This window comes from Alosa pseudoharengus, unplaced genomic scaffold (assembly GCF_046254945.1).
Source record: "Alosa pseudoharengus isolate Yale_2024_CS ecotype anadromous, Long Island Sound unplaced genomic scaffold, YU_APseudo_1.1 YU_APseudo_1.1_scf_7, whole genome shotgun sequence".
Lineage (NCBI taxonomy): Eukaryota > Metazoa > Chordata > Actinopteri > Clupeiformes > Clupeidae > Alosa > Alosa pseudoharengus.
The window spans coordinates 3,528,418-3,546,493 of NW_027468859.1; the positions used below are offsets into that span (position 1 = coordinate 3,528,418).

The 18,076-nt window shown below is 42.9% G+C and overlaps 2 protein-coding genes across 3 annotated transcripts; one reads left to right on the forward strand and one right to left on the reverse strand.

Moving 5' to 3' along the window:
* The first annotated feature begins 1,041 nt into the window (after positions 1–1,041).
* On the forward strand, positions 1,042–6,837 carry myh6 (myosin, heavy chain 6, cardiac muscle, alpha). The gene has a single exon (XM_076272884.1). It carries the CDS (start codon positions 1,042–1,044, stop codon positions 6,835–6,837), a length of 5,796 nt encoding a protein of 1,931 aa, XP_076128999.1.
* A 788-nt stretch (positions 6,838–7,625) lies between these two features.
* LOC143110060 (mitochondrial basic amino acids transporter-like) lies at positions 7,626–17,794 on the reverse strand. 2 transcript variants are annotated; one of them, XM_076272893.1, is made up of 5 exons: positions 17,589–17,794; positions 15,241–15,284; positions 14,069–14,152; positions 12,270–12,374; positions 7,626–9,912 (listed from the first exon to the last, which is right to left on the reverse strand). In XM_076272893.1, exons 1-5 carry the CDS (start codon positions 17,614–17,616, stop codon positions 9,118–9,120), a joined length of 1,056 nt encoding a protein of 351 aa, XP_076129008.1. In that variant the 5' UTR covers positions 17,617–17,794; the 3' UTR covers positions 7,626–9,117. The 2 variants fall into 2 exon arrangements, with proteins under 2 accessions (XP_076129008.1, XP_076129009.1); XM_076272894.1 differs by lacking the exon at positions 12,270–12,374.
* Positions 17,795–18,076: the final 282 nt, after the last annotated feature.

The window sequence follows — 18,076 nt, forward strand, 5'->3', positions numbered from 1 at the left end:
ATACTCAACAGATTTCTACAAAAATAATCAGCAGTAGTATTATACAATCCCGCCTTTCACATAAGTCATTGTGTATTGATGAAGATCTATTGACAAAAAATGTAAATCTTTGCAAGGAGCAAAAATGATTAATTGTTCTAAACAGACAGACAACTGGTTTTGATGAATTTCTTCCTTTAGGGTTAATAATTTTAAATACTGGTGCACATGACAAAATAAAGTATTCAGTCTGGCAATCACCCTTGAGGTATATTTCAGGCAGATCATTAAGAGGAGATGATCCGCTTGTGTGAGAGAGGAGAGATACAGGCAGGAGATGTGTCAGGGTTATCTGTCAGAGAAGCACCTGATAACGACCAACTGCAGGCCAGGAGGAGTCTGAGGAGACCAGAGACAGATTCTCACACATCCCACCCACACTGGTCACTTGTCAAGAGCTCTTTCACTTTACAGTTGACTTCTGTACAGTTGAATCTAAGGACAAATATGTTATCCCTATAGGAAATAATTTTCTATGTCAGTCTCTATAAAATCTCTAAACATCTCTGAGGATTTGAAAGTTGCAATTATGCAGTGCATATTAGGGGACGCATTAAAGGGGGAGGTATTTACAACTGATTGTATTTCTAAATAAACAAAACTAAATAATCTTATAAAAGTCTACTGAGGATTTTATCTCCCCTCAGCAAAAGCTTTACATGCTTTTTCTAAGATGGGAGTTATATAAATACATCAAGGATAGTCTGTGGAAGGACAAAGTAAGAGAGGTGCGATCTTTCCTAAAATGGACATTAACACGTTAAGGTCGCATAGATGCCCCAAAACCACTTACTGTCTCTGGGGACAAGAACATTTGGTCTTTTCTCTCTTATCTCGGTTGAGGCTGTCTCCAAATTTGGCATGTGGATGTCCCTTTATAAAGACCCAAACGTGGCTGGAGTCAGTGTTCCAGTGTGCCCACCATCTGAACCTGATCCTCTGTCTGAATAACTGCTTTTGTGCTCAGGATTTCTCTTCTGCTGTGAACACTGAACAAGTGCCATGGGAGACATTTTAATGGCAGAGTTTGGGAAGGCTGCCCCCTTCCTCCGAAAGTCGGACAAAGAGCGCCTCGAAGCTCAAACCAGGGCATTTGACATCAAAATTGAGTGCTTTGTTGTCGATCCGAATGTTGAATATGTCAAGGGGCAGATTACCAGCAAAGAGGGGGGGAAAGTGACAGTTAACACTGTGGAAGGCAAAACCGTGACTGTCAAGGAGTCAGATGTCCACCCTCAGAACCCACCGAAATTCGACAAGATTGAGGACATGGCGATGTTCACCTTCCTGCACGAGCCTGCCGTGCTGTTCAACCTCAAAGAGCGCTACGCAGCATGGATGATCTACACCTACTCTGGGTTGTTCTGTGTCACAGTGAACCCCTACAAGTGGCTGCCTGTGTATGATTCAGAGGTAGTTGCTGCCTACAGAGGCAAGAAGAGATCAGAAGCGCCCCCGCATATCTTCTCCATCTCTGATAATGCCTATCAGTACATGCTCACTGACAGGGAGAATCAGTCTGTCCTCATCACTGGAGAATCTGGTGCTGGGAAGACTGTCAACACCAAGAGAGTCATCCAGTATTTTGCTAGCATAGCGGCTGCTGGCGGAGCAGTCAAAAAGGATACCAGTAAAGGCACACTGGAAGATCAAATCATTCAGGCCAACCCTGCACTGGAGGCGTTTGGAAATGCCAAAACACTGAGGAACGACAACTCATCGCGCTTTGGGAAATTCATCCGTATTCACTTCGGAACGAGTGGAAAACTTTCCTCTGCCGATATTGAGACTTACCTCCTGGAAAAATCCAGGGTGACCTATCAGCTCAAGGCTGAGAGGAACTATCACATCTTCTATCAGATCATGTCCAATGAAAAGCCAGAGCTGTTGGATATGTTGCTGATCACCAACAACCCCTATGATTACTCCTACGTCTCCCAAGGAGAGATCACTGTTGCTTCCATTAACGATTCAGAGGAACTAATCGCCACAGACAGTGCCTTTGATGTGCTCGGCTTCACTGCAGAGGAGAAAATGGGTGTCTACAAGCTGACCGGGGCTATAATGCACTATGGCAACATGAAGTTCAAGCAGAAACAGAGAGAAGAACAAGCTGAGCCAGATGGCCAAGAGTCTGCTGACAAGTCTGCCTACTTGATGGGGTTAAACTCTGCAGATCTCCTCAAAGGACTCTGTCACCCCAGGGTCAAGGTAGGCAATGAATATGTCACCAAAGGTCAGAGTGTAGACCAAGTGTATTATTCCATTGGTGCACTGGCTAAGTCAGTATACGAAAAGATGTTTAACTGGATGGTTGTTCGAATCAACCACTCCCTTGATACCAAACAGCATCGTCAGCATTTCATAGGAGTGCTGGACATTGCAGGTTTTGAGATCTTTGACTTCAACACCTTTGAGCAGTTGTGTATCAACTTCACTAACGAGAGACTGCAACAGTTTTTCAATCACCACATGTTTGTGTTGGAACAAGAGGAGTACAAGAAGGAGGGGATTGATTGGGAGTTCATTGACTTTGGGATGGACTTGCAAGCCTGCATTGATCTAATTGAAAAGCCCCTTGGTATCATGTCTATTCTAGAGGAAGAATGCATGTTTCCTAAAGCAAGCGACCAGACATTCAAGTCCAAGCTGTATGACAACCATCTGGGCAAGTCAAAAATGTTTGAGAAACCACGTCCCAAAGCAGATGCTCATTTTGCTTTGGTCCATTATGCTGGCACCGTTGACTACAACATTGCCGGCTGGCTGGTGAAGAACAAAGATCCTCTGAATGAGACTGTGGTGGGACTTTACCAGAAGTCATCTCTCAAGCTGTTGAGTTATCTATTTGCTTACGCAGCAGCTGAAGGTGGAGACAAGGCAGGTGGCAAAGCTGCCAAAAAGAAAGGCTCATCTTTCCAAACAGTATCAGCCTTGCACAGGGAAAACCTCAACAAGCTAATGAATAACTTGAAGACCACCCACCCTCATTTTGTCCGTTGCTTGATCCCTAATGAGTCCAAGACACCTGGAGCGATGGACAACTGCCTTGTGATGCACCAGCTTCGCTGTAACGGTGTGCTGGAGGGCATTAGGATCTGCAGGAAAGGCTTCCCAAACAGGGTACTCTATGGTGACTTTAAACAGAGGTACAGAATACTAAATGCCTCAGCAATCCCTGAGGGTCAGTTCATGGACAGTAAGAAGAGCGCAGAGAAACTGCTTGGTTCTCTGGACATCGACCACACGCAGTACAAATTTGGGCATACAAAAGTCTTTTTTAAAGCTGGCTTGCTGGGGGTGCTGGAGGAGATGCGGGATGAGCAACTCTCCCGCATTATCACAAGGATTCAGGCCAACGCAAGAGGTATACTTATGAGAATTGAGTATCAGAAGCTTGTGGAACGCAGGGATGCTCTAATGGTGATCCAGTGGAACCTCCGATCATTCCTGGGTGTGAAGAACTGGCCTTGGATGAAGATGTTCTTCAAGATTAAGCCCCTCCTAAAGAGCGCAGAGTCTGAGAAAGAGATGGCAAACATGAAAGACGAGTTTGGCAAGATCAAAGAGGCCCTGGAAAAATCCGATGCCAGAAGAAAGGAACTGGAGGAGAAGATGGTGTCAATTCTCCAAGAGAAGAATGACTTACTCCTCCAGCTGCAGTCAGAGTCCGACATTCTGACTGATTCAGAGGAACGCTGTGAGCAGTTGATTAAGAGCAAGATACAGTTAGAGGCAAAAGTGAAGGAAATGACAGAGAGGATGGAGGACGAAGAGGAGATGAATGCAGACCTCACGGCAAAGAAGCGAAAGCTAGAGGACGAATGTGCCGAGCTCAAGAAAGACATTGATGACCTTGAGCTGACCTTGGCCAAGGTGGAGAAAGAGAAACATGCCACTGAGAACAAGGTAAAGAATCTCACTGAGGAAATGGCTTCTCAGGATGAAAACATGATGAAGCTGACAAAAGAGAAAAGGGCACTTCAGGAGGCACATCAGCAAACGCTAGATGACCTTCAGAGTGAGGAGGACAAGGTCAATACACTAACCAAAGCAAAGATAAAGCTGGAGCAACAGGTGGACGACATTGAAGGTTCTCTGGAACAAGAAAAAAAGGTCAGAATGGACCTAGAACGTAGCAAGAGAAAGCTTGAGGGGGATCTCAAACTTACCCAAGAGAGTGTGATGGACTTGGAAAATGATAAACAGCAGTTAGAGGAAAAACTAAAGAAGAAAGACTTTGAGATCAGTGGATTGAACAGTAAGGTTGAGGATGAACAGTTGGTGAGTGTACAGCTCCAGAAGAAACTGAAGGAGAATCAGGCCCGCATTGAAGAGCTCGAAGAGGAATTGGATGCTGAGCGAGCAGCCCGGGCTAAAGTGGAGAAGCAGAGATCCGATCTGTCCCGGGAACTGGAGGACATCAGTGAGCGTCTGGAGGAGGCAGGGGGGGCCACTTGCGCTCAGGTAGAGCTCAACAAGAAGAGAGACTCAGAGTTCCAGAAGCTCCGCAGAGACCTCGAAGAGGCAACCCTTCAACACGAGGCCACCTCTGCCACCCTTAGGAAGAAGCATGCTGATAGCGTGGCTGAACTGGGTGAACAGATTGACAACCTGCAGAGAGTCAAGCAGAAGCTGGAGAAAGAGAAGAGTGAGCTGAAGCTGGAATTGGATGACATGTCTTCAAACATGGAGAGCGTGGTGAAGGCCAAGGTCAACCTTGAGAAAATGTGCCGTTCCCTGGAGGACCAGATGAATGAGCACAAGACAAGGGCTGAAGAAGCACAAAGAGCCCTGAATGACTTTTCAGTGCAGAGAGCAAAGCTGCTCACAGAAAACGGAGAGCTTGGAAGGCAGATGGAGGAAAGGGAAAGCCTGATTTCCCAGCTCACCAGGGGGAAGATGTCATTCACCCAGCAAGCAGAAGACTTGAGGAGACAGCTGGATGAGGAGGTGAAGGCAAAGAATGCTCTAGCACATGCTGTGCAGTCTGCTCGACATGACTGTGACCTGCTGAGAGAGCAATTCGAGGAAGAGCAGGAGGCGAAAGCAGAACTGCAGCGAGCCCTCTCCAAAGCCAACACTGAGGTTGCCACCTGGAGGGCAAAGTATGAGACGGATGGCATTCAGAGAACGGAGGAGCTTGAGGAGGCCAAGAAAAAACTGGTCCAGAGGCTGCAAGAGGCTGAGGAGGCAGTTGAGGCGGTGAATGCAAAGTGTTCCTCCCTCGAGAAGACCAAACATCGTCTTCAGAATGAGATTGAAGATCTAATGTTGGACCTTGAGAGAGCCAACGCAGCCTCTGCTACCCTGGACAAAAAGCAAAGGTCCTTTGATAAAGTCATTTCTGAATGGAAACAAAAGTTCGAGGAGTCACAGTGTGAGCTTGAGGGCTCACAGAAAGAAGCTCGATCCCTCAGTACAGAGCTCTTCAAGCTGAAAAACGCCTATGAGGAAGCACTGGATCATCTGGAGACAACCAAGCGAGAAAACAAGAACCTCCAGGAGGAAATCTCAGACCTGACTGACCAGCTGGGAGAGGGAGGGAAGAGCGTTCATGAGCTGGAGAAGCTCAGGAAGCAGTTGGAGCAAGAGAAGAGCGACCTGCAGTCCGCCCTGGAAGAGGCAGAAGGTTCTCTGGAGCATGAGGAGGGCAAGATCCTGCGAGCACAGTTGGAGTTCAACCAAGTGAAAGCTGACATTGAGCGCAAGCTGGCAGAGAAGGATGAGGAGATGGAGCAGGCCAAGAGGAACTACCAACGAATGGTGGAGTCTCTTCAGACCAACCTGGAGTCTGAGACAAGGAGCCGCAATGAGACCTTGAGAATCAAGAAGAAAATGGAGGGTGACCTCAATGAGATGGAGATCCAGCTCAGCCAGGCTAACCGGCAAGCTGCAGATGCCCAGAAGCAGTTGAAGACTGTCCAGGCATTCCTTAAGGACACTCAGCTTCAGCTGGACGAGTCCATGCATGGCAACGACGACCTGAAAGAGAACATCGCTCTGATGGAGCGCAGGAACAACTTGATCCTGGCTGAGCTGGAGGAGCTAAGGGCAGTCTTGGAGCAGACGGAGAGGGGACGCAAGATGGCTGAGCAGGAGCTGACTGATGCCACGGAGAGGATGCAGCTCCTGCATTCCCAGAACACCGGCCTCCTCAACCAGAAGAAGAAACAAGAGACTGACCTGCTGCAGCTCCAGACCGAAATGGAGGAGGTGATTCAGGAGAGCCGAAATGCTGAGGAGAAGGCCAAGAAAGCCATCACTGATGCAGCCATGATGGCAGAGGAACTGAAGAAGGAGCAGGACACCAGCTCCCATCTGGAGCGCATGAAGAAGAACATGGAGCAGACCATCAAGGACCTGCAGCACCGTCTGGATGAAGCCGAGCAGGTGGCCATGAAAGGAGGCAAGAAGCAGGTTCAGAAGATGGAGTCTCGCATCCGAGAACTGGAGGGAGAGCTGGAGGCAGAGCAGAAGCGAGGGGTGGAGTCCATAAAGGGCGTCAGGAAGTATGAGCGACGCATCAAGGAGCTCACCTACCAGACAGAGGAGGACAAGAAGAACATGGCCCGGCTCCAGGATCTGGTGGACAAGCTTCAGCTGAAGGTGAAATCGTACAAGCGCTCCACGGAGGAGGCAGAAGAGCAGGCCAACACCAACATGGCCAAGCTACGCAAACTGCAGCACGAGCTGGAGGAGGCAGAAGAGCGGGCTGACATAGCAGAGTCCCAGGTCAACAAGTTGCGGGCCAAGACCAGAGATGGGGTGACCAGCAAGAAATCCCCAGATGAGTAAAGAGATTGTCACATTACCCACAAAGGATGCCATGGTCCTACACAGGTGTTTCAAATGATTACAATTGAACAGTTATAGATAGCCATTTTTGTTAAATTGAGAATAATTTGGCATTTTGCACTGAATTGAAAGGTCCCTTCTTTTATTACAAATCTGTTCCCTAAATTTGACAAATTATCCATAAAGGTTGCTCTACACCATCACCTCAAAAATGTGATGATACAACAAAGATCTGATTATCATAATGACAGTCCAGTTTGTGATACTGGTGGTGGTAAAAAAAGGACAGTAATTGGTAAGGTATTGAAATTATACTATACCCACATTTATTGTGCATCCCTTTCATGCTCTGTGAAATACAGAAAATAAATGTTGGTGTTCTTATGGAAATGGTTTTGTTTTGTTTTGCACTTCTAGTAGGCTACTTAAATAAAAGTGTTATAGTGCTAAATAAAAGTTGAATGAGAACATAATGTGACTAACAATGTCTTAATTCATAATGGTGTTATGATAGATGAGCAGAATTTGCTGAAACTTAGCTTCCACCACAAAGTCAACTCATCAGTTGTAAAGCCTAGTGAAATAAAAACATGATCAATGCTGATCCCTCCAGGACAGAGAAGGAACTGCGTGATGGAGGCCTTTTTTATCTAGGTTAGAGAAGAGACCATGAGACCATGAGACAAACTATTTGAGACAATCTACTCCTCATCATTGAGTACCCCTTCAGACCAAATAATACGCATTTTACATCACATACAACAGAATGAAAGAAGAAACATAGAAGCTCAATTTATTTATTTATTTCCAAATTGAATGTCACTTCAGTTAGGCAAAAACAATTTGGTTCCAGCAACATATAATATAGTCATAATGCTGACTACACTTAATAACCCATTTAAAGTAAATCTTTATGAATGCTTTACAAAAATAGTTTTCTCCAGTTCTCTCGACATTTGCTGATTCTTCAGTGACATCCAGAACAACAAAATAAAAGTGGTTAGTTTAAAAACAACAATCAACCAACCAACAACAGCAGTTCATTTCAAACCAAAATTCATATATATTAAATATATTAACATGAAACTTAAAATGCAATATTTACATTCTTTAAAAAACAAAATATGGACATTCCGTATTCACTGGCTCTTTGCCTCAATATCATGTGTGTCTTTCCAATTTAAACCATTTTATTTGACCATGTCCTTGACCAAACTTTATGTCAAGTGAGACAGCCTAACTACATCATCATCAAGTGAGACAGCCTAACTACAGCATCTTCATCATCATCATCATCATCATAATCATAATCATCCTCGGTTAGCAGTAGCCTATCTAGCAGTAGCCTATCTTTTCAATCCAGTTTTTATTTCTCCACCCAAAGTTATTGGGGCAATTGTGCGTTCTAAACTCCTCCGGTTTAGATTCTCTCTCCATTTTACAGTACATTCATTAAGTCCTCTATCATCAGCCTGATTCCTCTTTACTGCAGAAATCTTTGAACCTTTCCAAGGGCTCATGAAATTGCAGCATTTACTTTTATATTTACAGCGGTGGGGGAAACACTCTTCTCATCCAAACAAGAGCCTACAGTACAGAGCTCTGTGTAGATCTAAGTCCACTCATCTAAACTATAGGCATAAGTAACATATCTGACAGGTGTTAACCCCAATATCTTCCTTTTTGTGATATTATAGCCTTGTTCTTGTCATTATCTTTATTATATATAGTATAATAATGTGTTTTCCAAAGGAACACCATCATTTCATGTTTACCTCATTTATTTAGAAGAGGTAGTTTGGGCTCTAAAAGCAGAAATGATAGAAAACTTCAAAAATAAAAATACATCTCATACATAAATAACAATTTATGTTTTTTTGTTTTTTTAAGATAATAAAAACCCCTGGATGTTGCTGGGCTTACATAGAAAATATGTTTGTTATGCTACATGAATCTGCCTTGAGTGTTTAAATAATACTGTATGCTCCTATGCATTAGCCGCAATGTGTATGAACTGTATAAACATTTTTTATGCAAATAAGTGTTTGATGCAAATTATAATAAAAAAAACATGTATGAACTGCACCCCTGTATTCACTGCAGTGCCCAATATCCAGTGAATCAGAACCAGATTAGTGTTTTAATCAGAAAAAAGAAATCCATTCTCATGTATGCTCTGGATCACTGCTCAGATCCATCATTTAGGCACATAGTAAAAGACAGATAAATAAATTTAGCATACAGTATATATGGGACATGTCTTACATCTAGGTGTCTTGTTTACTCTGGTGAAGTCTGCACTGTATCTGGGAGCGTTTGCAGGGAGCTGCTGTGTTGCGTTTGCGTCTCCACCGGGGCAGACTCACAGTCACCGGCCCCGCCGGTCTCGCCCCGTGCGTACATAAGCACGAGTGTGACGGTGGCAAAGGTGGCGGCGTTGACGGGGAACGCTCGGAGCAGCGTGGAGGTGAGTCCGCGCGTGAACACCATCCAGCCCTCGTTGGCCACACTCTGCCGCACGCAGTCCATGATGCTGCTGTAGCGATACACTCCCCCCACACCGTCCGCCTGCAGACGCGTCTTAATCACGTCCACCGGATACGTGGAGAGCCAACAGGTAACACCTGACGTGCCACCGGCGAACAGCAGTTTGGGGATGATGTAAGGGTCGTCGGGCTCGCAACCCATCCTGCGCGTCAGCAGGTCATAGGTCAGAAAGTACACACCAAAGCAAGGCGTCTCACGGAGGAGCGTGGTCACCATGCCGCGGTTGATACCCAACAGGCCCTCGCGCTTGTAGATGCGCACCAGGCAGTCCAGCGAGTTCTTGTAGAGCTTCCGTGCCGACTTCTTCTTCTCGCCCGTGCCCTGCATCTGCATGCGCGTCTTGGCCAGCTCCATGGGGCAGCAGATCACAGACTGGATGGCCCCTGCTGCCGAGCCTGCCATGAACTGGTTCATGGGCGTGTCGTGACCCAGGAAGCGCATGGTGTTGCCCTGGACACCGAACACGATGGCGTTGATGAACGCCAGGCCCATCATGGGTGAACCAATGCCCTTATACAGCCCCAGCATCTGAGGGGAGAGAACGGTCATTCAGTTTAGGATATCAAGTCATTATCTTAACAAAGTTCAAACACATTAAAATCTAATAAAGAGGTCACTCTTTCTTCTTATAGGGGCAAACTTTCCATTTTGTTTAAGTTTAAAAAAGCATGCTACTAAGCACTTTTCAGAATGTGCGCATTCTGCCCTTGACACAAGTCTGTCATTTATGTGCCATGGAGGCAGTTACACTTTGGGAGGAGCTATTCCAAAACCCACTTATCCAGCTAAGCACTTCTGAGGGTTGTATTAAAGGAGAATTTCGGTGTGATATTGACCTAAAATGTGTTGAAACATTATACCGAGTGTGAACTTTTGTCTCATAGCTCATCTCGGCTTGTCCCCTGCACTCCGAAATCTGGCTCTAGTTAGCCGATGCTACCAACAGGTTTGCGATGAGGGTGCCTCGGGCATCTAACCTGACTCTCGCCAGATGAATTTCGTTCCGCTTAGCTCCGCCTAGCTTCACTCACATCCATCTGGGACCTCTTCCGTTGAGAGTGATTTCTGCACCTGATTTTATGGTAGAGCCAATCAGGACGCAGGGCGGGAGTTTCATAGATGTGACATAGCGTAGAAGCGACTGTGAGACTGTTATCAGCGTCACGGGTTGGCTTCGATGTGAGTGGTTGAAGTAGCACGTCAATAGATGACGGACAAGTGGCTTAACCAATCAAATGCAAGCATTTTTTGATTAGGCCCAGCCTGAAACAACACTTCAATGGATTGATCCCAGATGGAGGAGTTGAGCTAGACGGAACAAAATTCATCTGGCAAGAGTCAGGCTATCGGGCATCGGCCTAGCCATGCAAATAAATCATTGTTTTACACCATTTACGACGCTCAAAGTAGCTCCACACTTAGCAGCAAACTGGAATTTCCACAGAAATATTTTTGGAATCTGATCCCTTATCATACCTGTTCAATCGTACTCGTCGCTCGACTTATCGTGACTAAATTCAAGATGCCGGTGAACGGTAAACTTCCTGAAGGTACTGTCTGTATAAATTGTCTTGTAAATAAACTATCAGTGCTTTTTCAAAGTTCTCAATGTCTCGTCTTAAATGTCAGGGCCCTCGGAAGTCTACCAATGAAGTGTGGAGCTACTTTGAGCCTCGTAAATGGTGTAAAACAGTGATTTATTTGCACCAACGTTGGTAGATTGAGTTGCCTAGTGTTCTGCGTTCTTGCAATAGCTTTAGGACTTTCAAGAGGGGTTTAAAGATTCATCTTTTCAACTTACATTTATTTCATTAATTCTCTTAGAGTTATGGTTTGTATATACCTGTTTTAAGTAAATGTTATTTTATTATTGTTATTATTTTATTATTAATATTTTATGTATTTTTAATCTCTATAATGGTATGTAGGTTATGTTATTATTTATTTTATTTTGTTTTATTAACCACAATTATTTTACTATATCTCTTGTTATTTCATTGTTACTGTAATCTCGACTTCACTGAAAATAAGCACTACCCTCAAAGAATCAATAAAGGTTGAATGAACGAATTCGGTTTTGTTAATATTAAATATTAATATTAAATTTGATATAATATTAACATAATATTATATTCATATAAAATATAGTATAATATTAAACTGAATTTGGTTTTGTTAATATGAATTATTTTCATAATTGCAGTACATGAAAATGCGCTGTATTGTTCTTCCTAGGCTTCTTCTTATTATTATTATTAATTACTTACTATTTAATTGCATCAGCCAAATGTAATGTAATATTATTGTGCTTAAATGTTTTTCCATACAATTATTAAACTTGAACTGTTTCACTTTAGCCTAGAAATTTGCAGCCAGGGTAGTCTAGCAACTCTCCGTTGGCTTGCGAGCTGGAAAAATTAAAGTTCGATCAGGCCAATTACATTGTGTATAGAGTCGGTGGGCGGGCTTAACACACTCTCTAGTAAAACATGTTTAAATGGCTATAGCCTACATTTAAAACAATTTATCAGCTAGAAATAATGCCACATGTCTACATTCAATGCTATTGAAGCCACTTCAAAAGTTTGTTTAGATCCAGTGAAACTGCCATCATAAAAATGGAACGTCAAACTTCGGTACTCTATTAACTCTATTAACAAGAATACAAGACACCTTCCATCCAACTGTGTCTGATAACCAAACAAAGGAGGACAAACCATAAGGACCAACTTTTCACATATTTATTAAATAAATAAATAAATGTAAACAATACGTTATCTTCATCAGTAACGAGTATCAGTATGCCAGCAAGGGTGCATGTAGTGAATGTGTGCTGTGAAAGGATGCAAAAGGAAAGAAAAAGACGGCAACTCTCCAAAAGATACCAAAAGCAGCCCAGCCCCCCTCCAGGGGTGCACGGAGTACCCTTTATACACCTGCTGGTTAGTAGTGTAATGGAAATGCCTTAGCCACGCCACGCCAGCAATTACCTGCGAGGAGGGAGACAAAGACACAGAGAGAGAAGAGAGTGCGCAAGCAGGAAGAACGACCTTCAGCCGTCACACTAGCAACAACCTAGCAACCACCACTATAATGTTAACCTAGCAACCACCATAGCAACCAACAACATTACCCTAGCAACCAGCATAACAACCGCTTTATTTGGCTTAGCAACCATCATATGTACTCTAGCAAGACCATTGTAACTATCTCTAAATTATCTGTTTTTAATCTGTATATTTTACATCGTAATTCCTGGAATTGCATTTCTAGTTATTATTATTCCGCTGACCACTTTTTCTGTATGCTATGTCACTGGAACCGTTTAACTTAGAAACTTTGTTCAAACTTTGTAACATAGGTCTTCAAATGGACATGGCTGCTATACATTTTTGTAGACGTTATACTTTTTGAGACATTAACAAAAAACAAGCTTAGGAAGAACAGCCTGCAGCTGTCACACTAGCAACAACCTAGCAACCACCACTATAATGTCAACTTAGCAACTACCGTAGCAACCAACATGATTATCCTAGCAACCAGCATAGCAACCACCTTATTTGACATAGCAACCACCATATGTACCCTAGCAACAACCTAGCAACCACCACTATAATGTCAACCTAGCAACTACCATAGCAACCAACATGATTACCCTAGCAACCAGCATAGCAACCACCTTATTTGGCATAGCAACCAACATATGTACCCTAGCAACAACCTAGCAACCACCACTATGTCAGCCTAGCATCCACCATAGCAACCAATATGATTACCCTAGCAACCAGCATAGCAACCACTTTATTTAGCATAGCAACTACCATATGAACCTTATCAACACCCTAGCAACCAGGGCTCAAAATTTGCACTGACCAAGCGCCAATGGCGAGTATATTTTTGTATTGCAGGCTGAATTATGGCAAGTACTGTGCCACTTTGGCGTGTGGAAAACGGCTGCTTATCAAGCGACTCTGCGAGAATAGGCTATTTCTGTCTGTCACGTTAAACTGGCTTGCCATATCAACTCCGCTTTGCATCGGTGTTCTGTTCGCCCAATGTTGACATGGTCAGGATTTTTTTTCTGATCATAACAATACATTTTAGTAGGCTATACGGCTACACGACAAAACAAGAAGAAACTTCAGGAGTCTTACAGTTATTTGGTTACCCTTTCATGCATCTGCTGAGAAAAAAAATAGATCGCCAACAGAACTTGAAAGTTTCAGATGTTGCATAGAAACGTAGCCTATTACTTGCTTACTTTCACTTTCAATGATAGCGAACAAACTACTCACAGCATGATATGAAAGACTGTATAAGTATTAGTATTATGGTGTCACAACATTAAATGTACCATCAATAATTGATGGGAACATTAACAGATCCTAAATTGCCAAGATGGGCTGGTGGCTTTGATTGTGGCCTTGATACCTACTACTACACAACTGTAGATGCCTTTTTAAAGTGTCTAAACTCACCGGTCAATTTAGTGAAATAAATCAGAAAAACTGTCAACAGAAAAACATTTATTCATGGATATGGTTCTGAGGCTGAGGAAGTTAACTACACACTACGGTAACCGTAAGAAATCACAATCAGTTTCAGAGGGTCTACATGATGTGTGCTGACTGTGAAATCAAACCATAACCTGACTCCCTGAATGGTCAACATGGATAAAACTCACCGATTCCTGGCGTACGATGGACTGGAAACAGTGGAAGGTCCCTCTGTAAAGCGGCTTCTCCGCACTCTGGACCTGAAGTCTGACCTGAGGAGCAGCAGAGAAGAGAAGAGAAGCTGTGAGACATCAAGTGGGTTTACATGGGCACATAGAATCCGATTAGAAACACTCAGTATAAAACTGGCTGATCAGATTGGCATTTTCATTGGATGGAAAGGGGTGGTGTATTCCTTTCAGAATTTAACAGCCTCGTAAACGCTAAATTAGATTGCAGAATTTTTGCAACATAGACACTAAGACAACCATGTGACAAAACTAAAAACATTTTGAGAAAGATAGCTCAGTGGATTCAGCATTCACGGTACTGTAAAGTCAGTAAAATAAAGTATTGAAAAAAAATACTTTATTTTAAATAAAGTATTGAAAAAAAAAAAAAAAAAGAATTTTCAGTACTGTAAATGAGAAGTACATTGCAGTGTAAAGTCTACAATGCAAGAGACAAAATAAAAGGATTCTAATGTTCAACAACCTACTTGCATTCTGAACTGGCTTACTGTATATTGGCTGTATCACATCATTTGAAACAAGTGTGATCAATATTAAATCATTGTGTTGAAATATGGCTACTGTGCTTTATTTGTGTTTACTTTTAGCCACTTGTGGTTACTGTTATGCATCATAAGTGCATTGCAATGCAAAAAGTGTTTTATTGTATGAGAATGTGTTTTGCAGAGTTTGGCAAAAAAAGAGTCCATGAGAACTGCAAATGATGTTCCACCAGGTGTTACTGATTATGGTTTGGCCAATAGAGTGACTGATTCAATAACTGAGGCCACTGAACATTTGGTTCAGAGAATGGGGTTAAGTGTGGCTGGCACAATAACTAACTTACAACAGCAACCATTTACTCTGCTGTTAAGGTAACCATTGGTGAGTCAATGATTTCTTTGTTATTTGAAGACATTAAAAGCTGTATTTTTAAGTATGGCAATAAGATAATCAAATGTTCACTATTCCAAACTGTGTCTGTGTTTTCATCAGATTTCTGTGGAAAACTAGGCAACACACTGGCCCCATTCAGATATATCAAATGATGTAGCTTAGTGATTAAACAATGTGATTATTGGTTTATTTAAATAATGTAGCTAATTTGAGCTCTTTAAAAGACTGCTTACCTTCACGGTATCAAATGGATGTCCTACCAAGACTCCAGCAGCACCTGCAGCCAGGAGAGAAACAGATAGGAAGTACAGAGAAGAGGAGAGGAGAGGAGAGGAGAAAATGAGGAGAGAAAAGAGACATGAAGAAAAGGAGAGAAGAGTGGAGAGAAGAGAAAAGAAGAAAAGAAAACATGGAATTAGTGAAGAGGAGTCAGCATTAGGCAGATATGAAGCACTTTGTAAAAATATCCTCAGGGAAATGCTGCTAAGCTATACTCTCTTATATAAAGACATGGGATCCCTCTTCCTTATTACATAAACAAGACCCCTGGGTACCCTCCAAGGAGCACACCTAAATCAACCCCTACAAGTCTACTTGTTTAATCTGACAAGCGCAAATCAACAAATAAATCAACACAACATTCCTGTTCTTCCTTAGCCAAAACTATACACACTGCTGATTTATTTTTTTCTTTAAAAAAGATAGTTCTTCCCACGCTGAGGTGAACCTCCAGCTAGAATTGGCATTTACATGGGTACTGTTTATTTGGAGACATTGGTGATGAATGGAAGAAATTAACAACACAGCTCACATTCATTCCCCTCTCAGTATTTGACATTATTCTAAGTTACACAGGCCTAAACATTTCCTCTCCTTTCATTTATTTTTAATAACCGACAGTTTCATTCAGCATATCAATGTCAAGAAAAATTAAGGCAGTGTGTTGTTGTTGTTGGTGTTGTGTTCATCAATATCAATAATGGACAAACATTAAGCGATAATGAAAAAGCCAGACTTGTTTGCAGTTGGGTGGCAGGACAAGATCACATGTTGTTATGAGTATCCCTCACGCTGTTGGGCTGCACACATGGAGCAGAGATTAACCCTCGACTGCTCAGCCAAGTTTGTCATCTTAACCAAGACAGCCATGACGTAGCCCCTCACCATGCCACTCACACACACACACACACACACACACACAGCCAGACCGTTTGGACTGGATGACAAACATATAATATGATCCTGTCAAAAGGACCTGCTGTGTCAGTTTTGTGCTCAGGGCGGGTCATGTGTAAATGTTTTCTATAATCACTTTTATGTTTCAATTTATGTAAACCAGCTTCAGTAGCCTCCCCTGAAATGAGTCATTTCAAAGGCAGAGACCTTTTCAGAAGTATAAGTAGGCCTAGGCTACAGATAAAACCTTAAAGGTACACTATGCAACATTACCTTTCACCTTAATATAACCTTCACGAAATCAATTTGATGGTGTACGAACTTGTAGGGGAATCGTTCACCTAGCATAGCCATAGTCACTAACGCGAGAACCAGCCATGCAACTTCCATAGACAGTAGCCTAAGGCAATTTCAAGGTCGACCCGAAGACATCTCATGAGAATCATGAAACATTACTCTTTGGAGATTTTTTGCCTGTTGTTAATACTTCACCTCCACAACAAAAGCATTGTCATTGTGTACAGGGGGAACAATCCATGAGAAGTAGGCTATTTACAATGGCAGAGTAACATTTTATATCTCGACTCCAAGGGGAGCTCTACAGTCGCCAAAAGCTGACGACACATGGGGCAACTTTTTGAACAATGTTGCTTGGTAATGTTCCTCATTATGTGGTAAATATTCTGGCATAATCCCATTGATATTGGGCAACAATTTATTTTCTGGATACCTTTAATCATCAGTAGGCAAATTTAATTGTCATGATCATCCAATCACAACTGGTTATTTGGTTGCCCAGCTAAGTATCACATAGATTTTATCCAGAAAACAATCTGACTGTAAGAGGAAGCACCAACATTGACCAACATTCCTGTCTGTGCCTTTTTATGGTAGGCTACACACTCACACATTAATGCTGGAGCAAGATCATGGGGGGAGGACCATTGCTTCCACTAACCACGTGGTAAAAATGGGCCAACTTTTGTGGGGATCCCATTGGCTGTGGTGTGGGTGTATACATGCCATTCTATTCTCAGCCCATCCAGGAACCTTGCAGTACGGAACTTAATGCTTGCATTCCACTCCACGAGAGAGCATTCAATTCAAACGCATTCTGTGGCTAACCCATCTGTAGGTGTAGGGCTATAAAATAGGACTAAACATGTTGTGACTCGAACAGGTTTGACAGGAAGGATGGGTTGAGGCGTTCAGCCAGCCAGCCAACAACAGCCTGGTGGAAATTAAAAAATAATTCATGTGCAAAGAAGCTGTAGGCTACGACTTAAATAACCTTAAATAGCCTGAACATCAGATCAGAGTACCAGAAAAGATTGAGTAGGCTACACTACGGTTAGCAAAGGGCAGTATGATCAGACTTTAGTATGATACAGCATGTGTAACTTACCTCCAATGCAGCCTGCTAGGAAATCCATATTTTCTTAAGTAGGCCTAGCCTTAGTTTAAACTTGTGCTTTTTCGGTTTAGGCTACAATAACGAAAGCCTTCTTTCCAGGTTAGACCGACTCACAAAAATTCCCAGCTAGTACATTTGAAAACGTAGAACGTAGGCCTACAAACTTTTTCAAATATGACAGTACCTGTTCTACCTACCGCGATAGGTCTACATGTCAGGGGAGCTGTGTAGATGCGTCATTGTTAGGAACGAGTCTGTCCAATCGGTGAGGCGAAAAGATCACAACTCCCCCCTCTTCGGTCACCTTCACTCTGATTGGTAACTTCCGGGTTACGTCAGGCTGTCTCTAATGTTGTCGTTCACCACGTGGATTCAATGTGGGGGACAGCAAAGTGACAAACCCAGGTGCCAGTGAGTAGCCCTTGTATGTAACAAAAAAGAGGCAATATAAGTAGGAGCAGTAGTAAAATAGTAAGATG